A 20,067-nucleotide genomic window follows, 5' to 3' on the forward strand; every position below is an offset into this window, starting at 1 on the left:
TATAAACTTTAAAAATATTAGAAATTATAACATTTGAGTGCATATAACGTTTGTACATTAAGATGAATTGCATGCTATCCACTTCCTCTTTGCACTTTCAGTCACCTTAAATAAACAAATATATACAGCCTTAACAGAACAACAGTGCATCCAAAGCAAATGTGCATTTTAAATTATTTCTCCTGGCCAAGTCTTTTTTTTTTTTTTACTTGACATTTTATATTAGCATTTATTATCATTCTCACCCTTTCTTGGACAGTTTGTAGTTCTCTGAACCAAACAAGCAACAGGCTTAGATTGAGAGAGCAAAACCGCTTAGGAAAAACGAAAACTTTTTAAATGGTTGGTACAAGTTCCCTTGTTTAAACCATTTCATGGTCAAAGATGAGAAGGAAACTAACTCTGCAAACTAACTCTACTCATTGGCAATGCTTGGAAATCATACTGGTGCAGGCTGGGGGAAAGTCCATGCGTTTGGCAATCTGGGAATGGGTATTTAAATTGCGCTTTGCTCTCTCCTGCTTCCTTCCGGAAGATGAATCCCACCCCTGCCTCCTTCCTCACTGTCCCTTCCCCATCTCCCACCCCCGAGCTCAATGTAACACTTTGCTCTTTTCACAGTTTCTCATTACTAAGTTTTAAAAACATTGCCTAACTGGTAATTACAATCTGAAACAATTCTTTTGGGGGAGCCCTGGGCTATCGCCGGCTGGTAGGTAATCTTTCAGGAATGTTAAGAGAGAAGGGAGGGAACATAGATGTGAAAGAAATCTCTGGGCACAGGGACCGGAATCCCTCTTCCCTGCTTCTGGACTGGCCCCTATGTCCCCATCCTTCTGAGGGGCCCACCACCTCCCCTCCCGACTTCAGCCTCTGCTTCTTGGCTCATTCCCCCTTCTCCGCACCTCTTACCTTATTTATATAGCTTCCCATCCCCTACTCGCTTTTTGTTTAACTGGAAAATCACCTTCCCCTTAAGAGGGGATGTCTGAATTTTGGCAAACTCTGTTCAAAGAAATCAATTAGAAACAGACCCCACAGAAGGGCCTTTCCTGGGTTACCTCCAGCCTGGTTCATACACCTCAGTGTCAGCCCCCTCAGAGGCAGGCCTGGTGGTTTCTCATTATCCTTCAGGGGGTTCCATTTGGACTCATTCTTGTCATTCCATCCATACCAGTTCCCCTTTCCCCGACCAGAAAAAGCAACAGTAAAGGCAGCGACCTGAGCCCCCTTGAGTGAGATGCCGGTTGCCGGCTCCCTGCACTGGGAGAGGCCAGGGCAGAGCCCGGTATACAAGCAAGTTCTTCTAAAGGCAGGGCCCTTCCTGGCTTTCTTATTCTCCGTGCTAATTCCTCTATTGGAACACTCTCTGCTCGGGAGGTCACAAGGCACAGGCTATGACATGGCCGGAGAAAACCCCACCTTCTTTGCATGGGTAGAAAACAATCAAACCAAGACGTGGTCAAAGGTGATTCTTCCTCCCACACTGTTTCTCTTCTTAAACGATACATTTTTCAATCCATGGAGCCGTTGAGCACCAGGTCTGCGTCTCCCCGCCCCCCACCTCCTATCAAAACCTGTGAGGCACACAAGGAAATCCAAAGCCACAACAATAAAGAAAAAGGAAAAAACGACAACAACTAAAGAAATCCTCCTTGGCTTGTTTTTCCTGGGTGGCCAGGCAAGGTGTGAAAATCCGTATCTCCCTCGGGGCTGGCAGGTGGAAGGTTCTGGGAAGGCTGAGCTCCCTCCTCTCCCACCCGGCTGCACGTCCAGGCTGTTCCTCCCACCCTCTGCCTCCGCCGAGGCCAGCTCCTCGGCCTCTCTGCAGTCAGGCCTCCCCCGCCGTCAGGGGCCAAGGCGGCAGGAAAGGCGCCGCTACCTGCAGCCGCAGGACTCCACCACCATGTCCTCGTACTGCTTGTAGACCACGTTATTGCCCGCGTCGATGTACAGGATGCTGATGGGAGTCAATTTGGTGGGCACACAGCAGCTGGGCGGGGTGGAGCCGGGATCCATGGAGTTCATCAACGTCTGGATGATGGCGTGGTTGGTGGGCTCCAGGTGCGAGCGCAGCGGGAAGTCGCACACGCCTTCGCAGTGGTAGGCCTCGTACTCCAGGGGCGCGATAATCCAGTCGTCCCAGCCCAGCTCCTTGAAGTTCACGTGCAGGGGCTTCTTGCTGCAGCGCAGCCTCGACTTCTTGCCGTGCCGCTTACCGTGGCGGCTGGCGAAGGCTGTGCGCCGCCGCCGGCGGCCGGGCGAGGGCAGCCAAGGCCCGGCGTCCGGGGCGCCCGACGGCGGCGGCCACGACCCCTCGGCGCCGGCGCCGCCGGGGCCCGCGACCTCGGCCGAGCCCAGCTGTTCGCGCATCTCGGCGAACAGGTTCTTGCGCTGGGATCTGGTGAACACGACGAGCAGGGCGCGCTCCTGGGGGGGCCGCACCCTCCGGCCGAAGCCCAGACTCCGCAGGTCCGGGGGCGGCGGCTGCTGGGGCGCCGGCGCGCGTGCCTCGGCCTCCCCGGCTCCCGGCTCGCCCCACGCGGCCCGCAGCTCCAAGCACAGCTGCTTCCAAGGCTGCTGGCGCAGGCCCTGCCACACGTCGAAGACTTCCCAGCCGGCCCGGGGCGCCCCCTGCGGGTCCAGGGTCCGCGCGTCCAGCAGCAGGGGCGACAAGCAGGGGAAGAGCTGCACGTGGAGCCGCCCGGCCGGTGGCCCCCAGGGCGTTGCGGGCTCCTGGCGAAAGAGCCGCAGCTCCGCGCCCACCAGCTCTTCTTTGTCTGAGAGCGTGGACACATCAAACAAATACTTCTGTCTCCGGAGAGGAGTGTGCGAGAGATCGTCTGCGAGATAAAAAATCATTACAGTCAGTTTCACTTAAGGGGGAGATCAGCCCGGTGCTCTGCGGCCGCGCCCGGGAGGAAAAGGGCGGGCAGCGGGGCAGGCCGGCTGGGAGTCCAGCTCGGCCAGCCCGGGGCCTGACCACCCCGGCTCCCCGCCCGGGCCCGTGCGCAGCTAGGGGAGGGGGAGCACCAGGGCAGGCCCCCCCCCCCCCCGCACCACCCCCTCACCCCCCGGTCAGCCCGGGACTCCCAGGGCGGAAGTCGGTGGCTGCTGGAGCGGCGGCTGCGGCGGCGGCCTCCCGGGTTTTCCCCCAGGAGCCTGCGTAACCACTAATGTGCCCTTTGTGGTCGTGGGCCCGGGCCGCGCTTCCCCCAGACCTCCTTTCGGCTGACTGGCTCGTCGTTCTCATCATTCACGTCTCGGTCCAAACGTCGCCTCCTCCGAGAGGCCATCTTCGACCACCCCGATCTAAAGTAGCCTCCCTCGGTCACTATCACAGGACCCGGGTTTATTATCTCACCCCACTTAGCACTATCTACGGTGACCTCGTTTCTATTTGTCTCCTTAGTGGTCTGTCTTTCCCAGCAACACCCTGCCCCGCCTCCACTGGCCCATAGGAGCTAGGACCATGTCCTGTCCGTCGTACCGCAGCCGTGCCTGACCTGGAGTACATGCTGGTCAGTAAGTGGAAACTTCCAGAGCAGTTATTCCCACTCTGGGTGCCCCTTATAATCATCCAGAGAATTTAAAAATTACCAGTGCCAGGGCTTGCTTTAACCAATTGAGACAAGGTCTCTGGACAGAGCCTGGGTACTGGGTTTTTGCTAGATTTTGTTTGTTCATTTTGGGTTTTGTTTTTGTTTTTAAGCTCCAAGATGATTTGAAGATGCAGCCCTAGTTAGACCTCCTGGTCTCGGGGAGCGTTGCTGCCCCTTAGACACTTTTGCTGAAGTATTTAGGCCCAGCACAAAGCTGACAGAATGAAGATCTGCTACGGGATTGCTTGCTTGCTTGCTTCCTTTTTCAAATTCACCAACCATTTCAACAACTAACAAAAGAGCAACCAAGCTTTCAGAAGTCTGCCGGGGGTGGGGGTGGGGGGGTGAGGCAAAAGAACACACACACACACACACACACACACACACACACACACACACACACACACCAGGCAACTATCCATTGAGAAGACCCTGCAGTCAATGAGAAATACATCAGGATAAAACCTCAAACACACACACAGTGACATTCTCCCCTCCACCCACCCACCCAACTTGAAATCTTGCTTTGGAACTAATCTTTTGAAGATTAAATTTTTGGTTACAAATAAGAAAAAGAAATTTAGGGCACATAATGGGGGGGGGGGGTGCGGGGAATAACAGGCTTTTAAGATCCAAGATGAATTCTTTGGGACCAAGGCAAAACTTCTTTTTTGACGCATTTGTGCATGAAGCCAACCCCACTTCAGTGTGCAAGGCGGAAAGCTAACCAGATTTTCCTGGGCTGCCTTCTCATAAAATATTTACAACCCAGCAAATACAAAAATCCCCAAAGCCCCCAGCTTTCCCCAGAAGCTAGTAAAGTTTGGTTCGATTTCAACAGTAAAAGTGTCACTGGGTCCCGGTCGGACCCTCACTGCCTGTCCGATGTAGCCCCAGGGCACTGGACCTGGAGCCTCAGCCAAACCCAGTCCCCAGTCCGGGCTGCCTGCAGGGCAGGCTACCTCACTCTCAGGCACATGTCCCAACCTGAGATGGAGCTGTGGGAAGGGTTAGAGAGGTGAAGAGGGAAAAGCTGCTGGAGGCGGTTGATTTATGGAAGCCAAGACCTTCAAACCGACCAGGGTCACATTAAAATCAGTGGGAACTCAGCACACTTTCTTCTCCTCCTTTAAAGAAACCTGCGTCTGACAACCTTCAGCCACCACCCAGATCTCTGGACCTATTGCCTTAGGCTTCACTTTCTTGCCTCTCATATTTCTCTCTCCCCCAACGAAAGATGTGATGAGAGGGACAAACCGAAGGCATTTGCTGCACCAGCTAAGTATTGTGAGGGCTGACATATTTTTCATCCTTACTTTATCTGCAAGCACAGACCAGTTCTGTGAGGTAGATAGTTCCCATTTTACAGGCGGGAAAACCAAGGTTTGGAGAAATTAAGTTGATTACTGAAGTCTGACAGCTAGTAAGTGGTAAAAGTTGAGATCCAAACTTAAGTCTATTTAATTCCAGAGTTGGAACATTTAGCCACTAAGCCCCACTGCCCCATTGCCTCTCTAATGGAGTGCAGGTAGTAGAGTTTAAAAGCAACCAGCAATGGCTGGGGTATGAGGGACGGGGGATACCGTCCAAACTACATTCACAGGCCTTGCTGGGAATAAAACATGGACGCCAGAAGGAAATCATTTCCATCTCTGCTTACATAACTCTTAAGACAGTTTGTCACTGGCTGGAGAGCATAGGAAGGTGTAAAGGGTAATTTATTTCTCTCTCATGAAACATGGAGAAATCAGCCTTCTTTTGTTTTTACTCTTTTTCTAAAAAAGTGGGGGCTAATAATGGTTAGTCTGTAGGCCGAGTCACATTTCTCTGGTCCTCAAGAATGGTCAGAACAGAGGAAAGCATCTGTAGAGGGCTCTGCTGATTCTGCAGCCCTGGGATTTCTGATGATCTTTCTAGCAAGACCAGCCAGCTCGTAATCTTTCCAGGGCTCAAGGAAAGAGTGCAAATGGGGACTTCATTCTGTAACCTGCCCCCTTCCCTTTCCATACCAGCTCCATCCCACAGCTTGAGCAGCCACGCCTGCATGACTGTGGACACCCTTGCTCACAGGTCCGGGCTGCCCAGGCATGTTTCACTGGTGTCCATACACTCTCTGCAGGACAGACCCAATGAAGCAGCTGCCCGGGCCCTGGAAGGGGGCCCTGGGCTATTTGGGCAAGAGCTCTATGGTTTGGGTACCACAGTAGAGTAGTAGCTCTCAAGGCCACTAAACCTATAAGCGTCCCTAAATCTGCAAGATAAGCATCACATCATACAGCATCACCCTTGTTAGAAATAGAACTTCTCACTTCTCTCAGGCCCCAGGGGGTTGTTGTGGAGCCCAGAATTTGCATTTTTCTCAGTTCCCAGGTAATGCTGATTCTGCTGGTCTGGGATCCCACTTTAAGAATCACTAATTGAGATGAGCATGTTTCCTTGGCTCTTTAGATTTCCCCATTTCCCCACCTTGTGGATCAGGAGCCACTGGGGGCCGGGCAAAACAGGGTCCTCCAAAGCACAGGACCCAGGGCAGGGTCTAAGGTGGTACTCACCAGAACCAAGTCACTATTTCTCTCAGCTCCTTTTTGCCCCCACCCCACAGCCACCCCCACATTTTTTTTTTTACTCTTTCTGCCACATGTACTCTCACTGGGTCTCCAGAACCTCTAACCCCTTAACAGAGGGTCCAAGAAGGTGGCAACTCTGCACAGCTCTCCTACCGACTACATTCCCCACCTGTCTGGACCTGCTCTGGAGCCATGAATCACAGAAATAGCCCAGAGGAGGCATCCGACCTGGGGAGTGCACACACCACCAGCCCCTGTGACCCTGAAGACACTTTGCCTGCTGACCTGGCATCAAAAAGCCTGGCCCTGCCACCATGGCCACCTGTGGGTGGGAAGCCAGCCCTTCACATTCCCTTCCACAAGCCTCCTCTCCCATTAAGTCCTGTGTAAATGAGGGCTGAAGTCCTTTATAAATTGGGGCCGATAGCACCAAATGACCCTCTCTCCCATCCCCCTCCCTAGAAACATGCACTTTTCATTCCGTCTGTGGCACTTTTTTTTTTTTTTTAACAACTTGGAAGTGAATCCTAAGCTTTAGGCCTTTGAATTGAAATCAATCAGTAATAAATCATGGGAGTTTTTACTTTGCTTTTAATTTGCATGGACCTGGTTTGTTACAGCTTGGCTCAAACCCAGTTAATTCAGCGTTTGCTGTGTATTAGACGGAGGTACAGACCTTTCAAGTTACAATTGCTGAATTTGTGCTTATCAATTTTCCCAGGTGGGTGGATAGAGGAAGGAAGGGAAGGAGAGGAGAAAGAAGGAACAAACCGTCTGCATATTTGAAGAAAAGTCTTCATAAATAGGTCAGCCTTTTTTGAATTAAGAGCAAGTTGGTAAAAGGCTGAGGTGAGGAGACCTCAAACATGCACATCTGGTATGGGATTTGATAAACAATTTTTAAAAAGACGCAAATGAGGACACGGGGAAAAAGAACTAATCACTTGCAAGGCAGGGACTATAACACCCATTTTAAATGAGAAAATTGGCCTAGGAAGGTAAAGTCATCAGTGCAGGTCGAAGCCTCAGTGCTTGGCTGGAGGAAGCTAAGAAACACACCAGATCAGAAAGGAAAGGATGCTCAGGGCACCAAAGACCAGACACCCGGGAACCTGAGCCCCAGGAGGGCAGCCTCAGCGAGAGACGCGCAGCGGCAGGGAATGTGTCTTGAGGGTCCCCCAGGGCTGTTCCTGCTGGGGCCAGCTCAGCTGGGCCACCCTGCTGAGGGTTTCCAAAAACCCGCAGCTTTATTTGGTTTGGGGCGGGAAGGGCCCGCACTGCATTTTTTCCAAGACATCTCTGAGATATGTAGGCTGCTTGAGATCCCTCTTCAGAGTCCTTGCGGGATTTTCTGTCACTCGTCGCGCCGAGGGTGCCCCCGCGGCCCCAGCTCTCTCAGAGAGCTCCTCCGTGCGCGTCGGGCTCCCATCCTTTGAATGGCCAAGCCTCTGGCAGGCCCGTACCCGCCTCTACCCGCCACCCCGCCACGCGTCCCGCCCCACGTCCTCCGAGGGCGCAGATCTAGGGGTGCGACTAGGCGGTGGCTCAGAGAGCCAAGATGATAGTGGGCTTTCCCACGCCCACTTCCCTAGGTGGAGGGATGGGAGGGGCGGGATCGGCACCCATCTTTACAAAGAAAACTCCAGATGTCTTTGCAGTTAAGCCTTTCCCCCAACCTCCGTCATTTTCGAGCCAACAGCAGCACTGAGCGCTTCTGGGGCGCGCCTTTGCGGCAGGCACGTGCTCAGGGCTTTGATGGGCTCTGTCCCTGAATCCTCACCGCGGGGTGTGAGGCCCGTTCTACCGTTACACTCATTTATAGATGAGGAAACTGGGGTTCTGCGAGGTATCTTCACTTGCCCAATGTCCTGCAGCTAGTGAAGGGCAAGATCTGAAGGTCCTAATTCCTACGCCCTCCGACCTGCGGCCACGCCCCCTTCCACGGCTCTGATTGGGCGGTGGTGCAAAGAGGGAGGGAGGACACGCGACACACATTCATCACCGGTGCCATCAACTCCCGGCGAACTGGGTTCCCCCGGGATCTTCTTTTTTCTTCCTTTACTAGAAGGAAGAAGATCTCCACGCAGGGATTTCATGGCTAGATTTGGAGTCGCTTGTTCCCTAGATCACTCAGCTTCAACACTGCCCTGAGGTGCCAAAGTCTACAGGTTGGAAATAGAGTCCGCTGTACAAGGTGAGTAAAAATGAGCCACCAGCCCTCTCCCCTGGGGTGTGAAGGCCTCTGAGTACTTCGTGCTCCAACGATTACCCTCTCCTGGGACACAGTAATAACCTAAGCCTCCCCCTGTATTCTTGTCCTGAGTCCTGGCTCTGTTGAGATCTGTTGCAAACTGCTGAGCTTACTAAGCATCCTCACTGAAAGGCAGATTCAGGAGGCAGTCCACACAATTCAGCCTCTACTGGGTGCTCTGGCTTGACCATCCAAAATAAAAATCGTAATAGCAAACACTGGTGTAGCAATTACCATCTGCTATGCATAATCTAAATTCTCATAACTCACTTAAGCCTCAAAACTAACTATGGAAAAGAAAAGGATATCATTACTATGCTCATGTTATGGACCAGAAAACTTAAAATACAGATTGTTGAATAGTAACTTGCCCAAGATACGAAGGGGTAGACATGGCAGTCTGGCTCCAGTATCTGTGCCACCACCCTGGACATCCCAGCCCTTGAACTCTGTGTTTGGCAGAAACCCTGAGAAGGCTCCTGCTCTTTCATGCAGCCCATGCTTGGGGGAAGGGCATCAATCTCTGGTCTCCTAGAGTAAATCACTTCCTAAACAGCAGAACTGAAGGGATGTTAACAACTGGAGTTTTGAACGAGAACTTACAGGGAAACAATTCTCTCACCTACAAAATGAAGATAACACCAGCTCACAGAGTCACTGAAGGAGGGGTAGCAAATGAGAGAAAGAGTAGGAAAGATATTTATCTGAAGACATGTGCAAATATTGGTTACTACTGACAACATGGAATTAGCACAGGAATGTAGAGTCTAAGAGACATAGATTTGAAACCTGATCTGTGACTTATTGGCTGGGTGACCCTGGATACTCTAGGTCACATAATCTCTCCCAGACTCATATGCCTCATCTGTAAAATGGGAGAACCATCCCCCACTTTGCAGAGTCATTGTAAAGGTCAGAGTCAAGGCACCCATGGCCGGTTGTGCATGACACACAGAAGCGCCCAGCGAATGCAGTCAATATCGCTCTAACTGCCTACATCCAGGTAGGCAGAAGATGCACCTATACTCCTCTTGGCCTTCTTTGAGGAGAGGCAATCCACTTATTTCGGAAGGACTTCCAGAAGTGAATGAAGGAAAGGCGCTGGGCAGAGGGGTAAAGAGAGAAGCAAGGACTTCCAGTTCCTATTCATCTGAGGTCCAGGGAAGTGTAAGGCCCACAGGGGTTGTGGCCTCACCCCCATCACATAGATCCATCTCAGTGCCCCTGTGTCATTATGTCATCCACTACTGAGGTCTCTCGCACAACTTCCAGGTGAACAACGAACCTCCAGCCAGAACCTCATCAAGGATAGGTCCCTCCCAGCAGGTTCCCTCCTCTGTGGGCTCAGGGCCAGCGCTAGCCCAGATGCTAATCCATTTGGCTCCCTGGCTGGGCAGATGCAGCCCTGAGAGGCCTGGTGGTTGGTCTCCTTGCCCCACTCCTCACCTCCCACTGTGGAGCCCTTTTGGGAGGGAGGAGGCACGATCTGTCCACAGAGCCAATCTGGGGTGGGGATGAAGGTGACATTCCGGATGTTCTTCACCCGCAAAGGGCCAGGCACATTTGGCGGGGAGATGGGCTGTAGCAATGAATGGCTCCTGAGGCTGAGTGCAGGGCCCAGATGCAGAGCAAGTCACCTGAGAAAGCCCAGTCAGTGGGCAGGTGTGTGTCTCCTCACCACACACGCACCCGCCCAGCTTCTCTCTGGATCTCTTGGGTTCCTGTGTTTTCTCCAATAGTGTGCCCTGCGTTTCTCAGCTTCTTTCCTCCTTTCAAAGATCAGAGAGGCCCAAGGCGGGTCCTCCACGGAATCTGGAGAGGCTTTTCTAGTCTTTCTCCCAAGCCTGGCAGACGGCGCCCTCCTCCCTGCAAGAAGCCTGGGGCTTGTGAACCCCACAGGATTAAGCAGGCCTGGTGGCCTGCCTGGATCCCACAGAGAAATCCCAGTGTTAGTGCACCACGCTCTGGCCCAGCCAGAGGCAAATGAGTGAGGGTGGGAGGGGAGGGAAGGAGAACCCCAGATGCCACCCAACGGAAGGCAAATTTCGGGAGCCCTCCTAGCCTCAGCACAGCCTTCTGTGGCAATAAGGCCAGGTTCTGGTGGGAGACGAGGACCAGCCCTCTCCCCTGAGCACTGGACACTGCGCAACCCCAACAGGACTCCCAAGGCGCTTCAAGGAGATTCTTTTGTTTCTCTAAGATGAAATGGATTCCTTGTAAAGTGGGGTCCAAGAACTTAGTGCGAAACCTCGTGGCCACGCGTTCTTGAGAGGGGTTCAAGAACCAGTGATTCGAAGCCGAGATCAAGAACACTTCACGGGGCTCTCTTTTCAGGGCAGTCTCACCCGGGGCTTCCAGAATCTGAATTTGACACCACTGCAGATGAAATCCAAACGGAAGCCCGGTACTATTGCCACAAGCTGTACCCTTCTCTCCCCACCTTTCCGCCGGGTCCCCATGTCCTCCGAAGGTCACTACCCTTCCCTTGGAGCTCTGCGTGCAGGGCCCGGACCGGGTGATGTGCCAGGGGCCGCCCTCGCTGCACTGCGGACCAGCAGGGTCACTGGGAGCCCACTGGAGCCACACAGGCCCAGGGTTGGAGGGAAGGAGGAAATGCTGCCGCGAAGCAGCCTTCAGGGGTGGAATACGAGCAGGCCTTTCGACTAGAGAGTTTCGAGATCAAAAGTAGAAGAAAAGGTTCCCGTTTTATTTGGTTTCTCCTCCCCGACCAGTTCTCGGGTTTGCAGGTGGGGAGAGGGGTTCAAATTGGCATGTTGTGTGGACAGGAAGGGACTTGAGTGCCCAGGGCTCCTGCGCAGGAGAAACCTCAATGGTGAGCTCTTGAAAGTTTTGGGCCGGGCGCGGCTTCTGAAGGAGGGGTAGTGGAAACTCTGCTCCACTGCGCTCACCTTGGGCTGACTTCCGAACTAACGTCGCAGCAGAATGAGATTCGCGGTGGCAGCTGTGGACCATCGTCTAACATTCAATTTCCCTCCCCACGGGGCGCGGGAGCCACAGTCTACTGGGAAGTGGGATGAGGGCTGGACCGAGGTGCCTGGAAGCCAGATTTGCAAAGCAGGCGCACGGATTTTCTTTGGTTCCTACGTTCTTCAGGAAGGGCAGGGGGGCGTGTAAACCACCGGGATCCCAAAGCCAACCCTCCGCGCTGCTCCTGCCCCCACTTTCTGCTCGGCTCGGTCAGCTAAACCGCTTCCGACTGGGCCAGAGGCCCGCCCTTCTCCTCTCCAGCACGCCCACTACCGCGTCCCTAAGCCGAACTCCGCCCCCAGACCCCCGGGCCGCTGGCGGCGCGGCGCGCGCATCTTCTGGAAAGCTGGACAGTGCGGCCGGGCGCCTGCAGCGGCTCACGCCACGCCGACCTAACCCTCGGCCCCCAGCAGCGCTAATGGACTGTCCTGGAAGGCAGAGAACAGCAACCCTGGAACCCATTAGGCCGACGAGGACCTATTTAATTCCTATAAACAGAAGACACCACTTAACCACCATTGAGCTTAAAAATAAACAGCCAGGGCTTTAAGAGAGGCGGGGGTAGGGCGGGGAGGGGCGGGCAGGGAGGCGGTTGGTGCCAAGCAACGAAAGGACGCGGAGGACCCACGTTCCCGCTAACCACACCTCGCGGCCTCGGCTGGGATACGGTCCCCGGGTCCAGAGAGCAGCGTTTGCCCAGGGTTATTCCATACCCGAGGATTTATTGAACTAATGCCCTTCACTTTACTTAAGAGCCCCCCGGGATTATTGTTGATGCGCTCTGCATCGTTTACTGCTCGCAGCAGTCCTGCCAGGAAACCGTTTTCGTTCTGTCCTATCTCTACCATAACATCTTTCTCCCACCTCTGCGTCCCCTTCTCTTCTCCTTCCCCTGTCGCCGCCCCAGGAAAACGGCACCAATTGCAAGGAGGCGTGCCGCCAGAACCCGGAGAACTCCGACTGGGAAAAAACCCGGTTGCGTTAGGACCACCTCCTGTGCAACGCCCGCGTTCCCTTCGGGTCCAGGCGGCGCGCAAACTCGCAGGTCGCGAGGGGGAGGTTTCATGTCTTCATTCAGTTTGCGGAACGAGGGATTCTCAAGGCCTGCTGTGGGCTGTGGTTTAGGTAATTTTTGTTTTGTTTTGTTTTGTTTTGTTTTAATGTGGAGAAAAGACAAGGATGTTTGAGCACGTTTTTCAATCCCCTCCCCCACCGGCAACTCTACCGCGCAAACTCCCAGAGCCCAAGCGCCTCCCGCGCTGGGGAAAACGTTCGGAGTCCTTTTCAAATTAGCCTCCCCTGCAGAGGAAGCTCGCCCTGGATTCTGGCCCCACTTGCACTTTCGCTGCAGAAGGTACTAGGTGTTCTTAACTTACTTGCTAAGGTGGCCCTTGTAAGAGTCTTGTAAGGCAACCCTTAAGACCTTAGGGATGGGGGTGACAGTAACTGATACTTAACAACAAGCCAATGGCTAAGGCGTTTGTGGTTTGTGGCCTTTAAAATGTTTTAATCATTGCAACCAGAAGAGAAGAACAAACTCCTTCTTTAAGGCTTCCTTCCGTCACCCCAGGCCTTTTTCCGGGACCTTCTAGTCCACAGGCCTGATAGAAGATCATGAACCTGGACAGCAATGCAAACCCCACGCCGGCGCGCACGCGGGCGCGCTCTCACACGCACACTTGAATGCTCAGCAATCCTTTTCCAAGGCTGTTCCCTCTTTCCGGGGAAATAAAGCCTAGATTGGAACCTTCTGCCGGCTTCCTCACTTGGCCGTCTGGTCTGCATTAGTGTTTTTATAAGGGACTCAAACAAATCGAATACAAGGTCACCAAATAATTAACAGTTGTGAATTCCCTCCGTCCCCATTAAAATACTTCCCTGCTTATATTTCATTTTCCGTTTGCCAACGACAACAGGGTCGGGGCAAAAGCGCTGCTGCGTTGATTACGCCACTCTGCGGCCCAGGTCCACCCAGAAACTCGCTGTTTTGCATAAACATGCTGTCCCAGACGAACTTCAATCGCGAGGGAGCTCTGCAGCTCTTAGAATACCCTCCCCGCAGCACGGCTAGCCCAGTTGTCCTGCCCTGCCCCCAGATAATCGCGACCCAGAAGGTAAACCAAGAAGCCAACAATGGGCGGTGGCAAACTTTTCAGCGATTCATTTCTAGGGTGTCAAGTTTCGATGTTCCGATATTCCGATCTCGTTTTTGGTTTTTATCTGTTCCCTACTGCCTCCTTTCTGAAAAGGCTATTCTAACAACAATAACCAGAAAAAAAAAATTTAGGAGTCTTCTTATTTCCAAATCATCTGGAAACCGAACTCGCAGCAGTATTCCTAGACTCATTTGGTTTCTTCCCAAACCAAGGGGGAGGTTTCTTCCCCCCCTTGTTGGAATTATGTGGCACTTCTCAATCCATAAACGGAAAGTCTGAGGTTTGTTTCTCTCTTTCTCTCCCCCTCTATCTCTCAGCCACGTTGAATTCACAGAAGTTCCAATTGTCTGCCTTTCTCAGGCCCCAGGGTTGGGGCCCTAGGGCTCCAGTACCAGTGGCCTTTTAATGGTTCCACCATGTGCTAACTGTAATTTCTCTATATCCAACCTGATCCATTCTGATCTTATAACTGCACCAACACACACCTGCACACACTTTCCATCTTTGTGGATTCAAAATCATTTTAAGAGAACAATATGGAGGAATATTTAAAGATCAGGGATAGCATGGTTTGTGCCTTTCCAGAGAGCACAAAGAGGAAGCAAAGCACAGCACGGATTCCGACCCTCAAATCCAAAGTTCCACTCCAACTCCAAACTGGATCTTAAGAAATCACAGAAGAATATTAGACCAGATGGGAAATCTGCCCATTTTTTTTTTAACTTCTGCTTCCTGCCACCATCCTTAGAAACCTCTTCACCCTTTACCCTACCCGTGTAGTGCCATAGTTAAGCATGCAGGATCTAGAATTGGATATGTGCTTCGCCCCTCTGTATGACCTTAAGCAACTTGCTTAACTTAACCTCTTTGTCTTCCTTAATTCACCTGTAAAACAGTGATTATAGCACTTTCCCCAGGGGTGGTTGTTAGAATTAAATGAAATAATTCAGGTAACAGATTTTAGCACAGTACTTGGTATGCAGTAAATGCTCAATATATGTTGGTTAGTATTACTCCTAGATGTTTGGAGAGCAGATCGAAAGGAGGGACATTTAGAAAATAAAACTTGCAGTAAGGTCTCCTCTTTGGGTGTGTGTGGGGGGGGAAGGTGGCAAGGGTGAGGTAATAGAGAATGTGCTATCTTTATAGACGCAAAGCGCTCTTCAATCACTTCCGACTAATTTTTAACCCTGCTTGCCCACTCTTAATCTCAAGCCTGAGGGGTAACTTTTGAGCTTCTGGGGTTCCCGGGCGAGGAAGGCTATTTACAAATATTGTACGTGAGCAAGGAGTTCATGCCTCCTGAACAGGCTTCAGAATTCCTTCCATTTTCTTTGCTCCTCCCCCTGAGGGTCCCCCGCTCCGCCAAGCCAAGCCTGCCGCACTCGACGGCGATTTAAACATCCCCGAGGCAAGGCGCCAAGTCAGCGCGGCTGGCCCAGCTCTCGGCTGGCCGCGGCTCTTTCCTCCTTGCCCCGCCATCCACGGGGTGGGGGAGGGGATGTAGGCGGGTTTGGCGCGGTTCAGAGTCCCCACGTGAGAGGGGCGGAAGTCCTCGCGGGGAGCCGGGGATGCGCGGCTGGCGGGTCCCTTCCATCACGGGAGACTAGACACCGTTTGATGTGTTATGACATGAACCCTCAATTAGATCGCTGAGTTGAAACACTCCAATCAGGGGCCCGATGCTAAGCAAGCCCCGGAAGGTCCAGCCCGAGGTCACCGCCGGTGACACATCAAATCAAAATCAGTGAGAGGGAAAGTGAGGCTTTCCCTTTATCAAGCTGGCGCTGTAGCCCGCAACACACCCCCTCCTCTGCGCGCCCCCTCCTGCCTTGGGCTCCGCACTCCTTCACCCCCGAGCGGCGTGCGGCGAGCCGCACAGCCTTCCCAGCCAACTGACTGCCCTTCTTCGCGTTTGCTGGGAACCTGAGAGCGTGGAGGAGACCGTGCCTTCGAAGCTGCGGTCCAAGTGGTCACTCCGCGTCTCCTCCGGCTGGGGACCGCGTTCCAGAGTTGAAGCCGACGTCTGGATCTTGGTCCGGCTAGCCTGGAGACCTTGGCTCGGCAACAGAGGTCCCCTGGGCCTGGGCTCGCAGCCAGTCCCTTTCCCTACCTCCGGCGCCCGGGGACGCCCAGAGCGGTGCGGGGGGAGAGGATGCAGCGCCCGCAAGGGTGAAGCGAGCCCGCGTCTGCGCGGGACCTGAACCCCCCAGAGACCTCCCACTCCTGCCTGCACGCCCCAGGCTTCGGTAGACACCTCCGAACAGCCTGCAGTGTCTCTTGGTCCCGTACCAAACTCGCAGGGCGAAGCTTACGAGTTAGGGGTGCCTGCTTGGGGGAGGGGCGGAGATTCTTGCCACTTCCTTTGGGGAAAAGAAAACTTGCGCCCAACCGCCCGCCAGCCTGGGCCTCCGGGATTCCTTCCCCTGGGGAAAGGCCTCTTGAGCTATTTTCTCTGAGCTTCCTTAGTGTCTCCACTAGGGATGTGCAGGGTAGTCTTTGACTAGAGGAGTAGAGAAGACGGACGGTAAAGACGATTTGGAGGAAGGGAGACAACCGAGGCAGGGCAAAGACTGGTGGGGGGGAGGGGGGGCGAGCTGCGCTGGCAGCACGGAGGTTAGGGATGCAGTTGCAGCGCTACGAAGAAGCCGTGTGTATCTGCAAAGGTGACTTTAGTAGTCCTAAAATCACCATAAAATAGCAGGCGTTAATTTGCCGCCCGGACCTTTCAGCAGCTCATGAACCTCTCTGACCTCGGCTGCAGCGGCGAACCGAGCGTGGGCAGGAACCCTGGCCCACAAGGAAGGTGGCTACAAGCGTTGAGGCTGGGGTCTGAAGCTCGGGAAGAGCCCGGGGCTTGGGGGCCTGGGGGCTCTTAGCCTCCTCCGAAAAGCTCCGTGGACGAGCGTGTACTCACGGCAGGCGGGGAGGGAGCAGCCCCGTCCGCCTGAACCCTGGCGCTCGCGGGTTCCCGAGCCACCCCACTTTCATTGACCTGGAAGTGGGAGGAAGTGGGAGGCGGGGAAGTGGTCAAAGCCGCGAACCTAAGTCTCTATCCTTAATCTTTTTTTTTTTTTTTTAAATCTTCTCCTTCCTTTCTTCACGTCCCCTTCCTCCCCTTTCCCTTTTCTTTCCTTCATCTCCCTTCCTTTCCTGTCTCCTTCCACGTTATTGTCTCCCCTCTTTAGGAGCTGAGTTCCTGGCGCCTGTGGATCCCTCCTCAGTTTCTGGGACCAAGAGGAGCTCGAGGTTCTCTCGGAGGCACTCACCGCGCGGACGAACGCGGGTGGCGAGGCGTGGGTGCAGGAGTTTCCGAAGGCGCCCACTCTTGCACCCACGCCCTCAGAGGGGACCAGGGACAGGGACCCTGGGAGCTCAGAGAGAGGAGCGATGCCTGGCTGGAAAGGTGGATGTGCATATCCATGCACCCATATGAATTAAGTACCAACAAATCCCTAGACTTAGTTGCCCTGCCCCTGCCTTAGCAGAAACTACTCGCTGGCCGTCTCGCAGCGGTGAGCGCGCTGGAGGAGCAAAAAACGCACGAGGGCGCGGGGCTCCTGCCGGGCTGATGATCCCCACATCCAGTGCAGGGAAGGGCTGAGAACCCGTGCAGCGGCTGGGTCAGGGCATTGCCCAATGCAGTTCGCGGACTTGTTCCTCGGACCGCGGGACTCGCATCTGCCGGCTTTCCCCCCACCCCGATCGGATGGGAGCTCGGGACTTTCCAACGCCCCCCCCCCCCCCCCCCCCCCCCCCCCCCCCCCCCCCCCGCCCCGGCCCGGTCGGCCACGGCAGCTCAGGCCTTGTACCGCGCTCCGCGCACAACCCGAGACCCCGTGGCAAGTGTGCCCTCAGTCTCCGCCGCGGCCCCTCTCCAGACCCAGTCATTTGTCTGCCACCTCCCGTCCTCCACGCTTCCTCCACCAGCCACCAGACGAGCGGCCACCGAGCTGCTTTCTGCAAAAGACAAGAGAAAGAAGGAAGGAAGGAAGAGAGAAAGGAAGGAAAGGAAAGAAGGAAGCGAGGAAGGGAGGATTGCAAACTGGAATAAAATCTGCAGCCGCATTCAGAAACTTACTGCGCTTGAGAAAAACAATTTAAGAAAAGAAAGGGGGAGGTGTCCAGAGCAGGAAGGGAATTCACAAATGTAGCCTCCTGCCAGAGCCGGAGCAGCGCCGTGGCTGCGGAGCTCCAGGGAGAGAGGCGTGGGGCATCTTCTTTGCCACTTACCTAGTCCCCTGTCTACAAAGCTAGTGATCGTATTAGCCGACTTGGAAGACTGGAAAAAGCTGGCATTGATGCCCAGCTTCTCGGCGATGGAGTAAGTCCTGTAAATTGACAGCATGTACTCGTGGGGCACCACGCGCGGGCCCCTGCCGGGAGGCTCCTGCCCTTGGGGCTGCTGCGGCGGCCGCCGCCGGGGCTCGTCCTGTGGCCGCGGTCGTGGCTCGTGGCGCTCCAGGGGCGCCCGGGCCGTGGTACTGTCTCGTGGCGCCCGCGGCATCTTCCCTTCCTTGCGACTTCGCATTCCCTTGGCAGAGCCCAGCTCCGCGGACGACGAGGAGGAGGAGATGGAAGCCTGCTGGAAACCGGGCAAATCCCACAGGAAACTGATGAGGAAGACGGCCGACAGCAGGACTCTAGGAGTATCCATGGCGAGCGAGTGGCAGCGTCTCCCGGAGAGGCGGCGGCGCAGGGCGCGAGGGGCACGGAGCGGCTGGACAGCGGCCGGGGCCCGGCTCCTCGCGCGGACTCCGAGTGCAAGGAGCCGGGTCCCAGCCACACAAACTCCGGCCCTGCCACGCCCCCTCCCGCCCCTCGCCGGGAGGGGAGGGGAGGGGAAGGAGGGGAGGGGAGGGGAGAGGAGGGGAGCGGAGGGTGGGAGGAGAGGCGGGTGGTGAGGCCAGGAGGTGTAGGGGAGAGGGGCCGCCGTGTGTCGGTGTGGCTGGGAGGCGCAGCGCCCCCGCGGGACGCGCGCGGGGTTGCCGGGCGGCGTGCGCAGAGCGGGCCCAGAGCGCTGGGCGGGGGAAGGCGGGCGCGGTAGCCCGGCGGCGGGGAGGCCGGGAGCATCCACAGCGCCAGAGTCCCCCGAGCACTGTCCGAAGCTCGGTCCCCCCGGGGCGCCGCGCGGGCCCTAGGGCCTCGCCGGTCGCCTCCACTGTCCGGGGAGCGTGCAGCCCGGGAGGAGGGAAGGGGCGGCGGCGTCCCCCAGAGACGGCTCCCGGCCGGCGCCTCTGCAGCGGACTGCGCTCTGACTCCGGGTGGCCGTGGTACCGTCTTTCCTCGGCCCCAACCTCCAGGCCGGCCGTTCACTGCCTTCAGGGGCCAGCCCGGGGCCAGCGAAGCCTCGCCGCGTCCCAGGCGCAGGGCCCAGCCCCGAACAGCCCCATTCTCTCGGTGGGGTACCGCTCTCCACAAAGACAGGGCGTCTGTCCCCGACCCTCGAGGTCAGGCAAAGGCCACGAGTCTTTAGAGTCTGGATGGATGCTAAAAGCTGCCGCGCTCTACTGCAGGCCCCAGCCTCTCTTCTCGCAGTCCCCAGCCTCTTCTGACGCTGGCTTTAGCCGGTTCTTTTCTCCTCGGTCTGCTCCCCGGGTCCTCTTTCCTCTCGCGGCCTGGCCCCCGCCTCCACGGCATCCCCATTTTCTTTCTCTTCTTGCCCTCCCGCCTTCAATCCTTTCTCCTTCCCTAAGTTCCTTCTGCATTCCAATCCCCCTTTCCCCAGCCTGCTTTTCTTCGCACATTGCCCTCCCATCTCTGCCCTCCCACCCTCTCCCCCCGCGGCCTACCCCTCCTCTTTCAGTGGACCCCTCCCTTTGCAGCTCTTCCCCAATCTGTTTCTCTTCAGCCCAGCCTCGCCCCATCACGAGTTTCCTTTATCTGTCCCCAGATTCCCCGTGCGTGTCTTCCCCGCCCACTGCCTCGTTCACTCCCGGGCCTGAGCGCTGGAAGTCAAGGCGGAGGGCCGCTTCTCTCCCACAGTGCTCTGTGCCCTGGAATGCTAGGGACGTAGAGTCTCCTTGTGCATTTATTGGGTGTCCCGCCACCAACCGCAAAATGCTCTCCTTTCATCTCCCTACAGCTCTGTGAGGTTGGCCTTACTATTTTCACTTTCACAGATTTAAAAAATGAGACAGACAGGGGATGAGTGACTTTTCCAATGACACTCAGCCCAGAGGACATGCAGCCAGGGACAGAACCCACAGCCAGGACCCCAAATCCAGGGTTCCCATTCCAGCATAGAAGAATTGCTCGCCCACCCAGTGTCTCTCATTCTTTTTTTTTATATTTTATTTATTTATTTGTTTATTTATTTATTTATTTGACAGACAGAGAGAGAGCACAAGTAGGCAGAGGGGCAGGCAGTGGGAGAGGGAGAAGCAGGCTCCCCGCTGAGCAGGGAGCCCTAGGTGAGGCTCCATCCCAGGACCCCGGGATCATGACCTGAGCTGAAGGCAGAGGCTTAACCAACTGAGCCACCCAGGCGCCCCAGTATCTCT

General features: G+C 55.2%; 1 protein-coding gene across 1 annotated transcript; it reads right to left on the reverse strand.

The window, feature by feature from the left end:
- Positions 1–1,878: 1,878 nt before the first annotated feature.
- On the reverse strand, positions 1,879–18,221 carry GDF6 (growth differentiation factor 6). Its single transcript, XM_032421683.1, has 2 exons — positions 17,798–18,221; positions 1,879–2,843 (listed from the first exon to the last, which is right to left on the reverse strand). Exons 1-2 carry the CDS (start codon positions 18,219–18,221, stop codon positions 1,879–1,881), a joined length of 1,389 nt encoding a protein of 462 aa, XP_032277574.1.
- Between the last annotated feature and the right edge of the window lie 1,846 nt (positions 18,222–20,067).

This window comes from Phoca vitulina, unplaced genomic scaffold, assembly GCF_004348235.1.
Source record: "Phoca vitulina isolate PV1807 unplaced genomic scaffold, GSC_HSeal_1.0 scaffold25, whole genome shotgun sequence".
Taxonomy (NCBI): Eukaryota; Metazoa; Chordata; class Mammalia; order Carnivora; family Phocidae; genus Phoca; species Phoca vitulina.